Source organism: Meriones unguiculatus, chromosome 4 (assembly GCF_030254825.1).
Source record: "Meriones unguiculatus strain TT.TT164.6M chromosome 4, Bangor_MerUng_6.1, whole genome shotgun sequence".
NCBI lineage: Eukaryota > Metazoa > Chordata > Mammalia > Rodentia > Muridae > Meriones > Meriones unguiculatus.
The window spans coordinates 122,677,112-122,696,369 of NC_083352.1; the positions used below are offsets into that span (position 1 = coordinate 122,677,112).

General features: G+C 48.6%; 1 protein-coding gene across 1 annotated transcript in view; it reads right to left on the reverse strand.

Annotated features, from left to right (window-relative positions):
• Nucleotides 1-1,228: 1,228 nt before the first annotated feature.
• Nucleotides 1,229-19,258, reverse strand: part of Cnbd2 (cyclic nucleotide binding domain containing 2) — a 35,287-nt gene continuing 17,257 nt past the window's right edge. The window contains exons 7-11 of the mRNA XM_060381324.1: nt 15,041-15,155; nt 11,502-11,679; nt 9,417-9,537; nt 3,755-3,918; nt 1,229-1,562 (exon numbers count right to left, since the gene is read on the reverse strand). Coding sequence (XP_060237307.1) covers nt 1,244-1,562; nt 3,755-3,918; nt 9,417-9,537; nt 11,502-11,679; nt 15,041-15,155 — 897 coding nt within the window. The 3' untranslated portion in view covers nt 1,229-1,243. The remainder of the gene's footprint in view (nt 1,563-3,754; nt 3,919-9,416; nt 9,538-11,501; nt 11,680-15,040; nt 15,156-19,258) is intronic.

Sequence of the window (19,258 nt, forward strand, 5' to 3'; positions counted from 1 at the left end):
AGGCACACCCAGAAGCAGGCACTGAAGCAGAGATCATGGAGAGATGCTGGTTCCAGGCTTATGATCAACTACCCTTCTCATGCAGCCCAGGCCCACAGGCCCAGGGATGGCAATACCCGGCATGGGCTGGGGCCCATACATCAGTTAACAATCAAGAAAATGTCCCACAGACGTGACCACAGGCCAGTTCAATCACGGCAATTCTTCAGCTGAGGTTCCCTCTGCCTGGGTATGTCAGGTTGACAATAAAATTAACCAGGCCCCTCCTGCCCCTCCTGCCCCTCCTCCCCAGTGCAAGGATTACAGGTACATGCCACCTCACCCTGCTTCCATGTCCCTGAGATCTTGACTCTCTCGACACCAAGGAAGTCAAAACCCTTAAGTCCACTATTTCTCTGTAACACCTACTTTTTCGGAGGAAAATAAAAATCCTATTCTTCCTGTTTAGTGCACAGGAAAAGGGTTTTTAACGTCAAAACTTCTACTGTTGAACGTATCTTTTAAAACTGTAGTCAATTCCGTGTCTATGCAACCCACGGATCTTGGCAACTTCCTCGGTGCACTGCTGGGGAGACATGCAGGCACCAGACTGGCTCCGTGGTACTCAAGGGGGCCCCAGGGCGCCTGACTCAAAGCCCAGAACCCAGGCCTTTCGCTGCTGGTTGTAGGTGAGTGTGAGTGGCCATAGCTACGGGGTGCGAGAGGGCTCCCGGATGCTCGTGGCAGCTTCCGGGCCTCGGAGGTGCGCGTGTGGAGAGGTGGCCTGTTGCTCAGTTGGCGCTGTTGAGGCTGGATGGGGACAGGTGCCCCAAAATAAGGAGCACCAGAGGAGCCAAGGGGTGTTCCTGAACTCCGCCTCTGCTGCCGGCTTGTCTCCAGGGGCCTCTGCTCTCACAGGACGCCAGCTGCTCATGCTAAAAAATAAAATAACCTAAAACATCAGGTTTCTGGATTTTTCTAACACAGTGTGCGGACTGGCAACAGTCGGCCAGCATCGGTTCCTGGCATGGCATCTCCTGATGGGGTAAAAGGGCTCCATGCAGGCAGGGAATGGTCACACTGGTTCCCCAGTAACAGACACGACCCGGGCCTCCTGGACATCCATTCCTGCCCACAAGTGTCAAGGGAGACCGTGCCTGCCTGTTTCCTGGCCAAGTCCTCGGGCCTCTCCTCCTCCCCGAGCCTGCAGCTCCCCGGGGGTGACAAAGCGAACAGCAGCTGCTTTCAATGTACTTTATTGCTTCTAAACAAGGACCCCCGCGTTTTTATACTGTGGCAGGAGCTCTTGCAGTCTGTGTCGGGGTGCTGAGATAGTTTGGACGATCCTCAAGGGGGGAAGGTATTTCTGGGGCGCCAGGAACACAGGGTAGCGCGATTTCCCCCTCTTTTTGAGGTTACATAAATCTAAGCTCAAGGACTTAGGGCTGTAGATCTCTTTCTTCCTGGCCTGGTCCGGGATGAGAGGTTGCTTGTTGAGGGGCTCCACCAGCAACTCCAGCAGATCCTTCCGGAAGACATTCCAACTGTTCTCGCTCAGGAACCGCTGGCACAGCTCCTCATCGCTGAAGGGCAAGCACAGACGCTGCTGTCGGGGCCCCTCCCGGCCACGGCCTCCATCTCCACTAAAGGATGCTTCCACTGCCCCTTCCAAACCCTAAACACACCATCTGCACCCCGGCTCCTCCCCACGGCCCTCCACCTCCTTCATCTGCCCACTCAGTGCTTAAAACCTGTGCTGCCTTCCCGCGTAGCCAGGAGCCACAAGTGGGCTATCATGAACCTAAAATGTGGCCAGTATGAATTAGACTCACAGCCACAGAGAAATACGGACTATTACTTTTCAGATGGATAATTTTTTTTTAATAATACTTTTGATATATTGAATGCAATAAAGTGAATTGAAGTTAACTTTTGTTCCACATCTTAAAATAACACGGCTAAAACAGGGACAGTCCTGTGTGCCTGTAATCCCAGTACTTCTAAAGCAGGCACAGGAGGAGATCACTGTGAATTCGAGGCTACCCTGGGCTACATAGTGAATTTGAGAGTAGCCTGGGCTACACAATAAGAACTGGTCTCAAAAAGGCAAAACAAAAACTAGGCCAGGAAGATGGCTCAGTGGGTAAAAGTATTTGATTCTCCTGTCATGTAAAGGCAGGAGAGAACTGACTTCACAAAGCTGCCCTCTGACCTCCACACAAGCTCCATGGCACATGTGTACCCACACATACGTGTCATGAACACACAGACACACACACAATAAAAATAAATTGAGAATAGTAAAAGTAAGTAAGGCTACTGGAGAGCTGCTCATGGCGCCCAGCAGTAATCTCAGCACGCGAGACACAGGAAGAGGATGGATTTGAGGCCAGCCTGATCTACACAGCAAGTTCTAGGACAGCCTGAGCTACATAGCAAGACCCTATCAGAAAAAAAAAAAAAAAAACAACCCATAATATAGCTATCAGTCATTAGCTTTGGGGAAGTGTCAACAGAGACTACAATGGGATGAGGGCAATCAGCTTCCTTCGTTTTTAGTTTTAGTTGAGAGGCTAGGGGTGGGGAAGTGTGAGCCCAGCCCTGGGAGAGGGAGGTTCAGGGTAGGGAGTGGGGTGGAAAGCGCTGGGAGGAGCCACAGGTGCTGAGCGCTGCTGGGAGAACTAGCCAGCATGGATGTGATGTTAACAGACACCTCAGCTAATTGTCCAGGGTTTTTTTTTTTTTAATTAAATTTTTTATTTTTTTTATATTAGTTACAGTTTATTCACTTTGTATCCCAGCTGTAGCCCTCTCCCTCTTTCCCTCCCAATCCCACCCTCCCTCCCTCATCTCCTCCCTACCTCTTTCCAAGACCACTGATAGGTGAGGTCCTCCTCCCCTTCCACCTGACCCTAGCTTATCAGGTCTCTTCAGGACTGGCAGCAATGTCCTCCTCGGTGGCCTAGCAAGGCTGCTCCTCCCTCGGAGTGAGGGTGGGGGCTCGGGGGAGGTCAAAGAGCCAGCCATTGAGATTTTGTCATAAACAGTCCCTGTTGTCCCGGGTTTCTTAGAGACCTAACACTGCCTGGATCCTACACCAATAGAAGTACCTAGCTAGTCAATTTCTCTTAAAAAAAAAAAAGAAATGTATTTATATTATGTAGGTGTGTGTGTGACGTGTACACGCCTGGTGACCGCAGAGGCCTGAAGAGGGCCTCGGATCCTTTGGAACTGGAGTTAGCTAGTCACTGAACAAATAAGCAGGTGCTAGAAAAGAAACCTGGGTCCTCTGTAAGTGCTCTCAACCACTGAGCCTCCTCTCCAGCTCCAACAGGAAGTAACGTTTTATTCACGCGATTGCAGCACCATTTGCTGTGCTGTCCCTTCAGAGTGACAGGTGTGGGCGCCTGCCCTTGTTCTATTGTGGATATGAGGGCTACCCACAAAATGTATGTCATTTCCCCATATTTTGGTCTCATAAAGACAAATTCACGAGCAGATAGCTCACGCAAAGGGGAGGGACGGTTTTGAAGCTAGCTCTTGAAACGTAGCGCTCAAAGTAGCCTCAGAAACTGTGCGGCTTGAGCAGATAACCCACTTCATCCATATCAGCATCATTTCTAACACATTTGGGGGTGCAAGTGCTCACACACTCACACACACTCACACCACACACATCCTCTCTTTCCCTCCCCCTTCCCCTTCTCGACATCTTGCTGATGGGAAAACCTTGTTCGCTCGATCTGAAAAATCTGTGTCCATTTTCAGCACTAACCTGGGAAAATCCACGTCCATCTTTATTATCTTTTCTTTCGTCTCCTCATCAACCAACTCATAAAATTTTTCTTTTCTCACCCGTATCAACTCTGTTCCCAAGCTCAAAAGGACGAAGGGCCGAAGATCACGCTGGATTTCTGGGAGAAAGGCCTGGTGAAGGCCCTAGGGAGAAGTTATAGAAAGCAAAGCCTCAGAGACCAGCCAGACCCACGATCCAGACTTTCTAGATGGGAATCATGATGGGAGGGGAGTCTCTCCGGGGGTCTTTGTGGGTAAGGAGGGGCAGCACAGGGCTCCACCCACTACCCAGGCCTCCACCCACTACCCACCGGCACAATAACCAGCCCTGGGAAGAGTGGGACCTGTCCACTTCTCCTCCTCCGCTCTCAGGGTCCCTCCCACCACAGTGTTTGAACTTGCCCGATGTCCAATCTCAAATCTGCCCTTTCATTCTGAGATGGAGTCTTGCTCTAGTGCCCAGGCTTGTCTGGGTCTGAGGTCCTTCTGCCTCAGCCTGCTGAGCACTAGAACGGGCCTAATGCCTCGGTGCCTAGCCCCTGAACATTTCTCTCTGCTGAGTAAGCCCATTTTTCTCTTCTAAGACTCAAAAAAGAAAGACTAATCTTCTAGGCCTTTCCTTTTCCGGCCATCCCCAGTCTCCTTTCCCATAGGGCTTCCTCTATGCCCATGGACCTTAAGAGCATTTTTTCTCTTCGCTGCAGCTCATGTGGTATCCTCTGCTCTTGGGAATCTTCGCTCAGAAAAAGGAATCTGCTTGCCCACAGTCCTGCATCATATAATCACAGCCTTGACAACGTTGGTGGTGGCACCAGCTGATGCTTACTGAGCAGCCCCTAAACCCCAGTCTTCCTCCTTCCTTCCAAGGGTGGGTATTTGTTTAAGCTTCATAAATAAGCCCTGACGTGGCTCCCGTGGGTGTCCTCAGTTCACAGGGGAAGTTCCTGTGGCTACTGTCACACAGCCCCAACAACAAACCTAAGAGTTAACCCTGCTTTGTCTGAAGAGTCCATGCTTTTTTTGCCAACACAACATGAAGAAACTGAGGCTAAGGGACTTGTCCAGCGTAATAAGACACAAAGTGACTGAGCCCGAGCCGGAAGGGACCAAAGTGTCCCAGGAACCTCTGGCAGGGACAGCATTGTCCTGACTGTGTTCTAGCACCGCCTGTCCACACCTGAGTCACAATAAGTCACGTCAAGGTCATTTATTTATTTATTTTAATTAGACCCCTTAAACTGCTCCCAAGGCCCCTCGTTTCTGTTGCCAAGGCCTGGGCTATCTCACCCCTGCCCAGCCCTCCACAACCTGGCCTTACTACACACACCATACCCCTCACCTTGGGTGTGCTGTTTCAAGCCACCCTGCCCTCCTTTCTAGTCCCTGCCTACTTCCTGCCCTTCTGTCTGGAACAGTCTCAGTAGAACTATCACCATCTCAGACAACTCTGGTCTCTCCTCAACCACCCCATGTAAGAAGCCTCCCCCTACCCGTCTGCTTTCCCGTCCATGTGCAACCACAATGTTCAATTATTTCCATATTTGTAGCTTGTCTGTTCATCATTTGCCCCTTACTGGGTCATGTGGTGCAGGGGGCAGGAGCTGGGTTGGTCTCCTTGCCCACCCTGGCACCTCATGCTGTTCTTAGAACAGGGCACACATGCAGGAATCTGCTGAATGACCATGTATGTACATGGAGTCACATGTTAGAGGCGGCAACCGGCCTTGGGGAATTTCTACACTTCATGATGAAGCCACAGATCCGGAGAGGTAAAGTGATGTGCTCAGTGCCCCACAGATAGAGAGGAACATGAAAAGACTCCCTGGCTTGCTCCCCGGGGAAGCTAGTTCTCCTATACACCGTGATTCACAATCTGGGCCCGCATTCCAGTCCGCCCTCTGCTGTTTCCTGGGCACTCTAGCACTGGGGTGGGGTTTGTGGATGTAAACATGTTTTTTGTTTTGATCCCAGGTGTGGGATGTGGGCTGATTCAGATGGTCCACAGCAGCAGACTATTTGCCTCGTGCAGGCTCTGAGAGGGGCTCTTTGCCACCTGCAGATAGTTTAATTCTGAGGACTCTGAGAGGGAAAAGAGGCCAGATCCCAGAGTGTTGGGGGTCCCTGAGAGAGACGAGGGCTGCTGCTGTCCACCCCTGCTGCTCCCAGTTGCTGCTGATGCAGTTTGAAGAGAAGAAGTCAGAGACATCCTGTGATGAAGCCTGGACTTCCCCCAAGGAACCTGACAGCCCTAACCAGATAGAAAACTATGCCCCTTCTCCCCACTAACCACCTTCTTTCTCCTACCTGGTGTTGGGGTGTTGGAAGGATTGGAGAGGAAGATCCTCTGCCTGAGAAGGGAGATAGATAACTGAAGGAGCCTTGGCCCTGGGCCTGGCTACAGACATGCTGAATGAGAACCGAATGGCGTTCCTTAAATATCTCAGGCCATCCGTGGCAAGGGAATGGAATTCTGTTCCACTCTGGATGGATGGGACAAGTTACCATTTTTACTAAACAAAAGGAAGAACTTCCCAAGAGGATCCTGGGGACCCAGGCACCCTGACACTCAGCTCAGTCGGAAAGTGCATTTACAACTGTGGTGACATGGGGAAAGGGGTGCTAGGTTGACTTTGAAGGCATCCTAACTGAGGCACAGCAGAAGGGACCTGGTGATAGAGCAGGTTTCCAGACCCTTGGTGAAACCTTCCAAGAGGGCTCTACCTCTATCAGGTCCACGCTGTTCTATGGGGTTCAGGGCCATATTCACTCCTCCGTGACTGGGTTAGGTTTTTCTTCCTTTCTTTTCGTGGTTTTTGAGACAGGATTTCTCTGTGTAGTCCTAGGTATCCTTGAACTCACTATGCAGACCAGGCTGGCCTTGAACTCAGAGATCCACCTGCTGGGATTGAAGGCGTGCGCCGCCACTGTTCAGTTTGGGTTAGGTTTTCAATGGTCTAATTTTTGGAACATCTTTTAGATTTACAGAAAATATGAGAAGATGTGGAAAAGTTTCCACAAAACCCAACGTTAAATTAAGGTCTTATGCAGGACAGTAGGCCCAACAGCCTTGTTGTGGTGTATGAACCAATCCTGATGCATCAGTACAAACGGAAACTAATCAGTTTCGCTTCCCTGAGTGTTTGTTTTGCTGCTTTTTAGGGATTTTTTTTTCTATTGTTCAGTTGTTGCTGTTTGTTCCTGGGACAGGGTCTCCCTACACAGTCTAAGCTGGCTTCAAACTCATGACCAGCCTGCCTCAATCTCCAGGTCCCGCTGACTACAGGCATAGTAACAATGCCTGGCTGCATCTGACTTGAAGATGTATCTTTATTTTCTTTTTAACTTTGTGTACATGTGTGGTGGTGTGTGCCTTCGTGGGTGTAGTAGCCTGAAGAGTCCAGGAGAGGGTGTTAGATCCCTTGAAGCTGTGAGCCACTCATAAAAGTTCTCGGAATCAAACTCAGATGATCTGCAAGAGCAGCAGTCCTCCTGACTGCTGAGCCATCTCTCCAACCTCTAAGGACTTACTATTTTTTTATTTGTGTGTCTGTGTGAGTGAATGCCACACGTATGCAGGTGCCCATGGAACCCAGAAGGGGGCATTAGATCCCGCTGGGTTGGAGTTACAGATGGTCTCGGATCACCCAGTGGTGCTGGGAACCAAACTCAGGTCCTCTGCATGCTCTAACTGTTGACCCATCTCTCCATCTAAGCCTCTAGGTATATTTGAGCTAAACCTGAAACCATAATGATGTCTTCAACACCAATCCATCATCACGCCTACAAGTCTCGCTTCTAAAAGCAACAACAAAAACCTAAACCACCACTACCTTTATCCCGTGAGCCATCTCACCTGCCCCCAAGCAGGTGACTTACGACAGCCACTTTGAATCCTAGAATCACCGGGCAGTTTTAGTAGTGTTTTTGATCCTTTGGCATTGTTTTTGTAGACAGCCATATTTGGGTTCTTCTCAGCCTGTCAAGTTTCCTTCCTTAGCACTGGGGGATTCACCCAGGATCTCAGGCACATAAGAGCTCTGCCAGAGCTACACCTCAGACATCTTTTTTGTGCTTATTTATTTATCTGCTTACTCATTTACTTATCTTTATTTAATGAGTATGAGCGTTTTGCCTCCACATTCGTGACTGTGCCCAAGGGCCCCCACTGGATTCCCCTGAACCTGGTTATGAGTCATCATGTGGGAATCAAAGCCAGGCCCTCTTCAAGAGTAACAAGGCCCTTAACTGCTGAGTCATCTCTCCAGCCTGCTTGTTCGTTTGTTTTAAACAGGTCCTGCTCAATTTCTCAGGACCAGTCTCATGGGGTCAACTCAGGGCCAAACTCACTCCTCCATGACTCCAGTTAGTTTGTTCGTTTGTTTGAGACACGGTTTTTCTGTGCAGCCCTAGCTGTCCTGGAATTCAAAGATCCTGCTGCCTCTGCCGCTGAGAGCCGGGATTGAGGGTGTGTGCCATCACCCTGGGTGAGGCTTTTCAATGGTCTAATGTTTAGACCTACATAAAATATGAGAAGGTGGCCTGGGATTGCAGGCCTGTAGCGCAAGCCCACTGAACAAGAGTAGAAACAGCCTACACCCTCGCCTTCCACCTCTCCATTGTTCTAGAGGAGGTCCAGCACTTCCATGAATAAATTTTCCTTTCTTTCTCCCCTTTCTCATCTTATAAAAATAGACTTATTATTGTTTGTTTGTTTACTGTCTATGTGTGTGTGCCTAAGTGTGTGTAAGTATAGATGCCCACAGAGGTAGAGGAGGGACCCCCTGGGTCTGGGGTTAAAGGTGGCTGGAAGCTGCCATGGCAATGCCGGACGTGAACCCAGGCCCTCTGCAAGAGTGCTAAGAGCTTTCAAGGAATGAGCCAACTTCCAACTTCCTCCCTCGCTCCCTCCCCTACTCTGTCTGTCTCTTCCCCAACCCCCATCCCTCACTGCAATGCTGAGGATAGAACCCAGGGCCCCACAGATGAGCGCTGTACCCCTGAGCCTCACCTACAAATTTGCTTAGAAGACAGGGTCTCCCTGTGCAGCCTGGGATTGCCTCAAATTCACAATCAGCTTGTTTCAGTGCTAGGATCATAGACATGTGCACCTCACCAGACTCTTTCATAAACATTTTTATTTGTATCTCCCAGATGAAGACATCTAGGAAGGCAGGAGTATACAAAGTACCGGTACACTACTCTTCCTGAGTAGAGGTGTAAGCGCCTGTGTGTGCATGGGTGTGAGCTCCGGCTCAGTCTTAGGTGACACTTCTCGGGAGCCGGATGAATACCTTGTTTTTGGAGACAAGGTCTCTTTGGCCTGGAGTTTGCTCAACAAGGATGCACCTATCTCTGTACCCCCAGAGCCACTACACCCAGCTTTCTCACATGGGCTCTGGCTCAAATTCAGGGTGTTCGTGCAGCTTTCAGGGGTCAGTTCTTTCCTACTGTGGGTTCCAGGGACCTGAGTCAGGCTGTCAGGCTTGAGCTACAGGCGCTTTCACCCCCTGAGCCATCCACAGCCCAACACTATTTCTTATATCACCAAATATAGAAAGATGTGTTGCTAAGCCTTTCCTAGATACCGTTTCCAGCCCTCCCGTGCTGTGCGCCAGACTGAAGAGAGCTCCCGTTACACTCACCACAATATCTTCCTCCTGCACGGAGTGGACCTTCATGTAGACCCCCACCACGGCATCCTTGGGGAGCTCACCAAATTTGGTGTTGACCATGGAACATTTGACTGAACGACCATACTTAGATCTGAAATGCGACAGCTTGTTAGAACTGGTCCGTAAAACAGCCAGCTCATTGGGCCCCAAGTACTCAGCGCTCGCCTGACTGTGGGTGAGTGCTCTCCTGGAGAAGTCACACCTCCCAAGGAGGTGAGAAAACTCAAAATCAAACCTTAATGAGCGAGCTGACTGCTGCCCTCCGGGATTAAAGATGTATAGGAGAGACTGGACAGGGAGAGAAAGGAATGAGGGACCTTTTAGTGACTACTTCCTAAAGAGCAGGTGACCCTGTGCAGCCGAGCCAGCCTGGTGGATAAGACATCCAGGCATAAAGTCCAGGCTGCATAGCTGGAACTCGGGTCTATTTAATCCAAAATGCCAATGGGAAAGGGATTCCCAACAACCCAACAACTGCCCAAAGATGAGGCCCTGTGCACCCTGGACGCAGTGGAGGTTGGGGATCTTTAACAGGGAGGGTGGGCGGAGGTGGCCTCTCTGTTTATAAAGATGGGTTTCCCTGGTCAACCCGCTGACCCTGGGCTCAGTTCAAGCTGGGTCAATTTCCCACAGACGGTACTGTGGTACTGTCCTTGTTTTCTGTCTGTAGCACCAGGAAGAGAGGGGCTAGATAGTTTAGATTAGAGGATGGGAAACCATTGTCAGCTGGGTATAGCTGCCGCTCGGCTTATACACAAGATGGCCTCATTCCTGCCTCTCCGAGAGGAGTGCAAGGTGGGTGGGTACCCAGCAGTCCCTGTCTCGTTCACTTTTTTTTTTTCTCTTAAATGAGTCATGTCTTTTTATTTTCTGTGCATTGGTGTTTTGAATCCATGTATGTCTGTGTGAGGGTATCAGACTCCCTGGAGCTGGAGTCACAGACAGTTGTGAACTGCCATGTCAGTGCTGGGATATGAACCCAGGTCCTTTGGAAGAACAGCCAGTGCTCTTAACCACTGAGCCATCTTCTCTAGCCCCATTTTTTTGTTGTTGTTTGGGTTTTGTGTGCATGTGCGTTTTGAGACAAGGTTTCTCTGTGTAGCCCTGGCTGTCTTAGAACTCACTATATAGACCACACTGGCCTCAAACTCACAGAGATCCACCCGCCTCTGCCTCTCAAGTGCTGGGATCAAAGGTATGTACCATCACACTTTGATATGATACTTGACTTTCAAATGGGACAGGGAGGTGGGCCGGGGAGGTGGGCTATGCTCCTGCAGACCCAGCTGTGGACTTTCTCTGCTCCTTGGGTCCTCAAGGCCGAAGCACAGGTCTCATGACTCTGTCACATGTCATTTGTGAGACTCAGTATGAGATAAAAGGCAGATGTCTGACCAGCTTCTCAGGCTTGAATCTTCGCTTTTCCTACCTATGTGACCTTGAACAAGCAACTTCACCCTTTGGTGAACCTTGATTTTCTCCATTGAAAACATGAGAGCGACGACCGCAGCGCCTTTAGGGATATGGTGGAGATTAATTATATAACTTAATGCTAGGCATTAAACATTCTGTCAGCATTAAGTATGATTTATTAATATTTCATGTAACCACTGGTCTACAATGACCCTGAGACTCTTAGGCTTAGAGAAGCCAGATTCCTTGACCAGGAACACAGAGCCAAAGCAAGTGCAAACCAGGATTTGAGCCTGAGTTGGGCTGACTTCAATCTGAGCTGGATAATCTGTGTAACTAGAGTTTGCTCCCCTAGGCAGGCAGTCTCCTGAAGCTGAGTTAGAAGGGCCCAGCAACACGAACACAGAACGACATAGCCAGGAGATCCTTCCCACCTTTTCATCTTTAGACGTGTTACTGTGCCATGAGGAAAAAAATGGCTGATGCCCTCAAGTAGCCACGATGAATGCAGGTCCTGGGTACCAACTCAGGACACCCCTGACTTCCCCAACACCCATCCGTCTAGGGCTGACCCCTCTACCCCTTCCGCAGCGTCCTTTACACCCACACCAGACCCTCCTATCGGCAATGAGCTCGGCTTACTTGACCTTTGGGCCCAGCAGCTTTGGGAGACTGGTTTCTGAGGTGCTGATAGTCTCGTGGAAGGTTTTCCCCTGTTGCTCTCTGGCTTTCTGGAGACGGATAAGTTTCAAATAGCTGAAGTCTTGTAGTGGATATGATTTGATCTGGAATTCCTTAAATCTCTCCTTAGGAGACATTTCTATTAAGAGAAAGCACAGAAAAAAACAACAATGGGCCTTGAGCAGTGTGAAGATGGTGGGAGAACATGAGAGAGACCTGCCTGAGCTGTCTGGTGCATGGAGGAGAGAAAAAAAAGAGGTGTGGGTGTGCTCTAATCCTAGCACTTGGGAGGCAGAGGTGGTGAGCTCTATGAGTTGGAGGCCGGCCTTCTAGGCTAGCCAAGGCTACAGAGCCAATGAGGAGGAGGAAGGCAGCATCCACAAACTGTCCTGTATTAGATCTGTATTAGATCATGACATCTACATCATCATCTAGGGGAGATGAGATAAAGCAGAGAATTTAGGTTACCTTCTAAAACATTAATGCTTAATTTGAATTCTGTCCCATTTAATTCAAAGCTCTTCTCTCTAGTAGCAGATCACATTTGGGGCTGGAGATGTAGCTCAGCTGGCAGAGTGCTTGCCTAGCATGCACAAAGCTCTGAGTTTGATCCCCAGTGCCCGTGTAAGTAGTTGGTCATGGTTCCTTGCACTTAATATCCCGGCAATGGAAAGAGAAAGACAGACAGATCCTCAGGGCTTGCGGGCCACAGCCCAGCCTACTCAGCAAGCCCTGTACCCTAGAGAGAGACACTGCCTCAGAAAACAGGGTGGGCCAGACTTAATGGCTCCCACCTTTAATCTTCCTACACTAGGGAGGTACAGGCAGGGGTCTCTATTTCGGGTTCTGAAAGTCAATAACAATAAGGAGGAAGAAAGGCTTTCCATGATGAACACAAACTAGAGTTCATGAGCACCATTCCTGAAAGACTCCATTGGCCAGAAAGAAAAGTACAAATGGGGCTGGAGAGGTGGCTCAGCAGTGAAGGGCACTTGTTGCTCTTCAAGGTGATCTGGGTTTGAGTCCCAGCACCCACAAGGTGGCTCACAACTATCTGTAACTCCAGTTCCAGGGGACCTCACACACATAGTACATATACACGCATGAAGGCAAGTAAATAAATCTCTCTCTCTTTTTTTAAGTTAAACACATCCAGGGGTTATGGAAACAGGGTTTCTCTCTGTAGCCCTGACTATCCTGAACTCACTTTGTAGTGATCTTGGATGTCCCATGGTGCAGACACACACACACACACACACACACACACACACACACACACGGATAGAGAAATATCAAAGTAGTAGTAATCAAAGAAAACTAAATTAAATAGTATCAGAGAAAAGCAGATTTTAAGTAAAGAATGCTACCAGAGACAAAGAAGTTCATTTTAGGCTGAGAACATAGCTCACGGTAGAGCGCCTGCCTGACCTGTGCAGTCTGGGGTTCAGTGTCTAGCTCCTCAGAAAATAAAGTTCACCTCCCTGTCTTGAAGAGGTCAATTTCCTGTTTCCATAAGATACAGAGGGGAGTTGGAGGAGGAGGGGGAGAAGAAGAAAATGGTAGTTGGAGATTTTTCCCGGCTCTGCACTGACAGCCGAGAGAGCAGATAGGTGAATCAGGGAGGATGGAGACCACCTGATCTAACAGGGCCAGCCCAGCTGACTAACATTCACGGCACGCCGCACCAAACGATAGCATATTCTTTTCAAATGCAAATGGAGCATTTACCAAGATAGATTGCTTTCTGGGCCATAGGACAAGTTTCAACACATTTGAGAGGATTCAGACTGTACTGAATATTTCATCATAGAAATAAACAGAAAGATAGCTGGACGGTCCCCAAATCTTTGGAAACTAAATAACAACACCCTGATTAATATTCAGCGGGTCAAAGGAGACATCAAAAGAGAAATTTAAAAGTATTTTGAACTGGACCATAATAGAAACAGAGCATATCCAAATTTGTGCAACACAGCCCATATCTAGATTGGCACTGGGGGTAGCTGATCTGTGAACTGACCTCCCTTCTAGCCTGCCTGTCCTCTTGCAATAAGGGTGACAAGTGTCTACCATGTATGCACGCATCTAGGAAGGGGTCTGTGAGTTTTGTATATTCATTGTTTAATAGCCAAATTTCTCTGCTGTAGTGAACACAGTCTACATTTTACAGGACCCAAGGACACTGATGCACCAGGAGACAGCCATTTGTCGAGTGTTACACAGGGCCCCGCAGGCTGAGCCTAGGCTCTTTTCTGTTCGGTTGGTTGTTTGGTTGGCTGGTTGGCTGGTTTTGTTTTGTTTTTCAAGACAGAGTTTCTCTGTATAGCCCTGGCAGTCCTGGAACTAACTCTGTTCCAGGCTGGCCTCGAACTCACAGAGATCTGTCTGCTGCTGGGATTGGAGGGGTGTGCTACCATCACCCATCAGAAGATCCACTTCTAATCCAAATCTTTGAAGTAGGAATACTTTAATCCAGATCTTTTGAGCTGGAAAAACCCACCTCTAACCTGGGCCACGCCTTCTCCTGGAAGCCTATAAAAGGACATGGAAAAGGGAAGCTTTTGCTCTGTGCTTGCTTGCTCTCACCTTGACAGCAAGTCCCTTCCTTCACAGGCACTGGAGCCTACTTCTTTGGGATTCCAGAATACATTGAAGAGCAACTGAGACATCCAGCCTTGGGGACTAAGCAGCTACTGGATTCTTGGACCTTATGTTCATGGGCAGCCATTGCTGGACTAGCTGAACTACAGTCTTAGGTCATTCTAATAGGTCCCCTTTCTAAGCATATGCAGGGATTCATATCATAACTTCTGGTACTCGAGAGACCCATGACTAATCTCTCCTTTATATGACTTACACTTGTGTATAAACAGCCAAACTACCGAGTTTATGCAGAATTCAGTGAATAATAGCAGCTACTCATGGCACATATATGAAAGTAGATAGGCGCCAGAGAATACACAATCATATCTCAGGACATACCTAAAACCATCCACGGTAGCAAAGATATGCATGTTTTTTTGTCAGTTGCTCTGAATATACACAAGATGTCTAGGATCTTGGAGCTTAAATTCTGGGGAGACATCTATTTAATAGCCATTTCACATTCACTCTGTGACTTCAGCGGGACAGACATAGCCGAAGACAGATTCAGCAGGTGCCGATGGGATATAATGAGAGCTGAGGTGGAAATGCTGCTTCAGCATCAGAAGTCTGGGAGAATTCTTTGAATAAAGATGCTTCATCTAAGATGTGAGAAGCAGAAGGGAACTGGGGAAAGACAGGAGTAGGTGTGTGTGAGGCACGAGCAGCTGAGAGCAGTCTGGCCAGCAGGCAGGACCAAAGAGCAAGTTCTCAGCGTTGGTAGAAAAGGAGGATCGAGGCACAGAAGATGTCCACAACTCTATGGACTGGGGCCTGGAACCGGGACGGAGCCCAGGGGATGTCTCTTTCCCCTGACAGCTGTGCCGTCAGCTGCCAGATATAGCCACGCGACTCACCATTGAGGTGAACTCTCAGAGGTTTGTGGTCCAACAGCTCCAGCTGCTCCCAAATCCACTTGTAGTAGGTACACGAGGTCTGAAGGTCCAAGAGCCGCAGGATTTCACAGTTGCCCTGGACACATCAAGGGACAAAAGCAAAGGGTTAGACCTGGACACTCCAGCCAGTCCACGCTTCGAAGGCAAGCTTTGTAGCCACCTGACCTGGCCCCATTTTGTTCTACGTGTTCAATGCACGTCGTTCAATTCGTTTTCCTTGAAAAGGATGTTATCTCTGAGTAAAAATCCAGACACTTGGAAGAAGCATAAAAACTAAGCTCAGCACTGACACAGACAAAAGGATGTGATGAGAAGCTGGTGTTGCTATGAACGCAGGTCACACATCCTGTCGATACTGACACTCCCTGACTTTTAGAGTTATTTTGCAGTTAATTTCTGATCTTGGAAATGATCACCCAAGGGGCTGGAGAGATGGCTCAGTGGTTAAGAGCTCTGGCTGCTCTTCCAGATAGGCTCAGTACCTACACTGCAGCTCACAACCAGCTGTAACTCCAGTTCTAAGGAATCCGATGCCCTCTTCTGGCTTCTGGAGAGACAAGGCACACACATGGTGTGCTTACAAAACAAAACAAAACAAACCACTTTAAAAAAATCACCTAGGTTCATAAGAAAAGTGAGTCTGATGGATGAAGCTCACCTCTTAGCCAACTTCAGGAGGTGAAAATATGTATTATAGCAAAGGCAAGAGTAGAGGAGAAAACCGGGCCATGGCGGCCTTTGATCCCAGCACTTGCGGGGCAGAGATAGGCAGATCTCTGTGAGTTCAAGACCAGGGCAGCCAAGGCCACACAGAGAAATCCTGCCTCGAAAAAAATAAATGATAAAAATAAAAGAGAGAAGCAAGGGAAAGAGAAGAGGAGGGGACTGCGGCACATGCCTTTAATCCCAGCACTTAGCAGGCAGAGGCAGGCGGTCTCTGTAAGTTCGAGGGCAGCCTAGTCTACATAGCATATTCTAAGGTAGCCAGAGCTACATGGAAAAATCTTGTCTCAAAAGGCAAGCAAGCAAAAAGAAACCCCAGGTATACATCACATTATTCTATGCTATTGCTATTATTTGTATGTGTGTACTTGTTAGTGTGTGTACGTGTGTGTGTGTGTGTGTGTGTGTATGTGTAGACCAAAGAATGGCTTCAACATCTTGCTCAATCATTCTCTACCTTATTATTTTTATGATAGGGTCTCCCACTGAGCTTGGAGCTCTCAGATTCATTAGACTCCCTGAAGAGGGTGCCCAAAGGCTCCCTCTGTCTCTGTCTCTTCAACATGCAGTCGAGTAAAATATATCAGCCATATGTACTCATATTTTTCCATTTACATGAGGTGCAGAGGCTGGTGAAGGTACTCTGTGGTGGGACTGGAAAGATACCTCAAAGATTAAGAAGACAGACTGCATTTCAGGAGGACCTGCGTTCAATTTCCAGCACCTTCGTGGCAGCTTACGTCCATCTATAACTCCAGTTCCAGGGGCTCCAACGCCCTCTTATGGCCTCCAAAGGCACGGCACACATGCAGACAAAACACTCAAACACAAAAATAAATCTCAAAAGTAGCCGGTGGTTATACTGTAATAGCAGTGTGTTGGGGGAACTTTTGCCTGAGAAACGGTACAAAGCTGTCTTCTGGAAGCTGGAAGATTTCATTATGTTAATTTGGTGATGGCTAACAGGGATAGAATTCATCAAGAGAAATAGTTCAGATTGGAAATTCTACTGCAAAAGCTGCACTTCAAGAAGCACTTTTACATTTATTTGTGTGTGTGTGTGTGTGCTTATCTACCTCTGCACAGGCATGCAGGTAAACTAGACCATATCGTGTATATATAACCAATGTCACTGGATCCCTTGGAACTGGAGTTACAGTTATGAGCTGCCTGATACCGGTGCTGGGAACTGAACTCACGACCTCTGCAAGAGCAGCCAGTGCTCTTAACCGCTGCGCTGTCTTTCCAGCCTCAGAAGCCTTACCCTTCTCAGTAGGAATGCTAAGAGACACAGAAGGGTTGAGCTAAAAGACGGGCTACTGTTGGCAAGGGGATCGACATATAATAGGCCCTTGCTGTATGCCAGGCACTGTCCTTGGGGCTTTATTCAACGGTCACCCAACAAATTCTTCTCGTCCACAAAATGCAGATGCCAGAGAAACAATGATTCCTCTTGGAAAAGTCTCTCACGGGCCTTTTATTGCATCTGATTCTTGCAGAAAGTGGTCCAACCATGTGCCCCCCACGTGGCTCAGAATGGATCCATTATGGCCATTAACTGCGGTTGAGATACCAGTGGGAATCCTATTCCCCAACCTCGCTCAGGAGAAATCAGCTGCTGGCTGCCGGCTTTGGTCTCCAGCGGCAGGAAGCACAGGAGCCAGGATACTAAGGAAGTCTGAACAGGCACAGAGCCAGCTACACAGCAAATAAAAGTGAGAAAACAGAGTGGTCCCTTCGGAAGAGGAGGGGCGCCTCAGCTACAGTGAGAGGACACACAGGATCTGAAGTGCTGTTGCCTGTTCTGAATTCTCGGAGCCACAGATGAGAATTCTTTTTTTTTTTTAAGATGTAATGATTTATCATCTATACAGCATTGTGCCTGCACATATGCCTGCACGCCAGAAGAGGGCACCAGATCTCATTATAGATGGTTGTGAGCCATCATGTGGTTGCTGGGAATTGAACTCGAGACCTTTGGAAGAACAGCCAGTGCTCTTAATTCTTACACAAGCCTCGACAGGAAAGTCTAGACCTCAGCAGCACACTACGAGGAACAAACCTAACTTCCTGCTGGCCCAGGGCACCCTACCTGCGGCCACACTGCTACTTTGCATGACTTCCTCAGAGGTTCCAGCTCTCCTGCAGCGTCACCCGGGGCACGCACTTATTCCCATGCAGGTTTTGCAGTGAACCAAACTTTAGGGAGAGACAGGAATTTCCCTTTTATAATGTACCGTGGTGGCGTGGGAGTGGAGATAGGGTTAGGAGCACAGGCTGCTCTCCCAGAGCTCCGGATTTCACTTCCCAGCAGCCACACGGTGGCTCACAACCATCTGTAATGTGATCTGATGCCCTCTTCTGGCGGGCAGGTGTACACGCAGACAGAGTGCTCATATACACAAAAAAATATTAAAATTAAAAGAAAATACAATTCCCTTAAAAAAAGAAAAGCTGTGGTGGTGCCTTTGATCCCAGCTCTCGGGAGGCAGAGGCAGGTGGATCTCTGTGAGCTCAAGGCCAGCCTGGACTACAGAGTGAGTTCCAGACAGACAGGGATACACAGAGAGGCCCTTTCTCAGAAAACCAAAAAAGAAAAAAATATATATATATTTTTTAAAGACTTATCTCAATATTTTTAATTGTACCCCTTCGAATGTTTAGGTGAGAGAGAGGGAGAGAATGCAGTTGCCGACTGGGGCTCGAAGGGTCTATCAGACCCCTTGGAGGAGTTTTAGGTGGCTGGGAGCCATCCTATGCGGGTGCTGGGAGCCCCAACAGATCCTTTGCAAGAACAGTACATGCTCTTAACTGCTGAACCATCCTTCTAGCCCACGTTCCATCTCTCACCTTCTTTAAAAAAAAAAACAAACCTATTTTGATTATTAAAATGACTCTTACTGAAGCCTTTTTTGAGGTCAGTGGTCCTGTGTTACAGAAGAAAAATGGGGGTAAAAAGAGAACAAAAGCCATTCTCCTGGACCATGGTGGGGCGGGTGGGTGGTCCTGTATTCCCGGTGCTCCAGAGCCTGAGGCAGCGGGCAGGAAGTTTAATCCCGTCCCTTCTGAGCAGAGGCTGGAAGCCAATCACTTCAATTCCACTCCTGGCAGCAAAGGGCCTGGGGCTCCTTGGGTCCCACTGATAGATGCCCTTAAGGAGGCAGAGTCTGGGAAGTGCCAGGTGTCCACTTGATTCCTCACACTGGCTGTGGGAGTGGCCTCCTCCTTGGCCTGAGTATCAGGCATATGTACTTCAGGCACAAATCTGTTACCTACTGAGATAAATCTCTTTTTGCTCCACCTTAGCCAGACTTGATCCCTTTTCCCCCCAGGCCTGGCCAGGAAGAACAAGGCTCCCTCTAGTGGCACTGATAAGCTTAACAACGGAGGAAACATTGACATGTTCATGTACATAAATGTCATAAAGAGTGTGTCAGGCCAGGTCTGGGGCACATA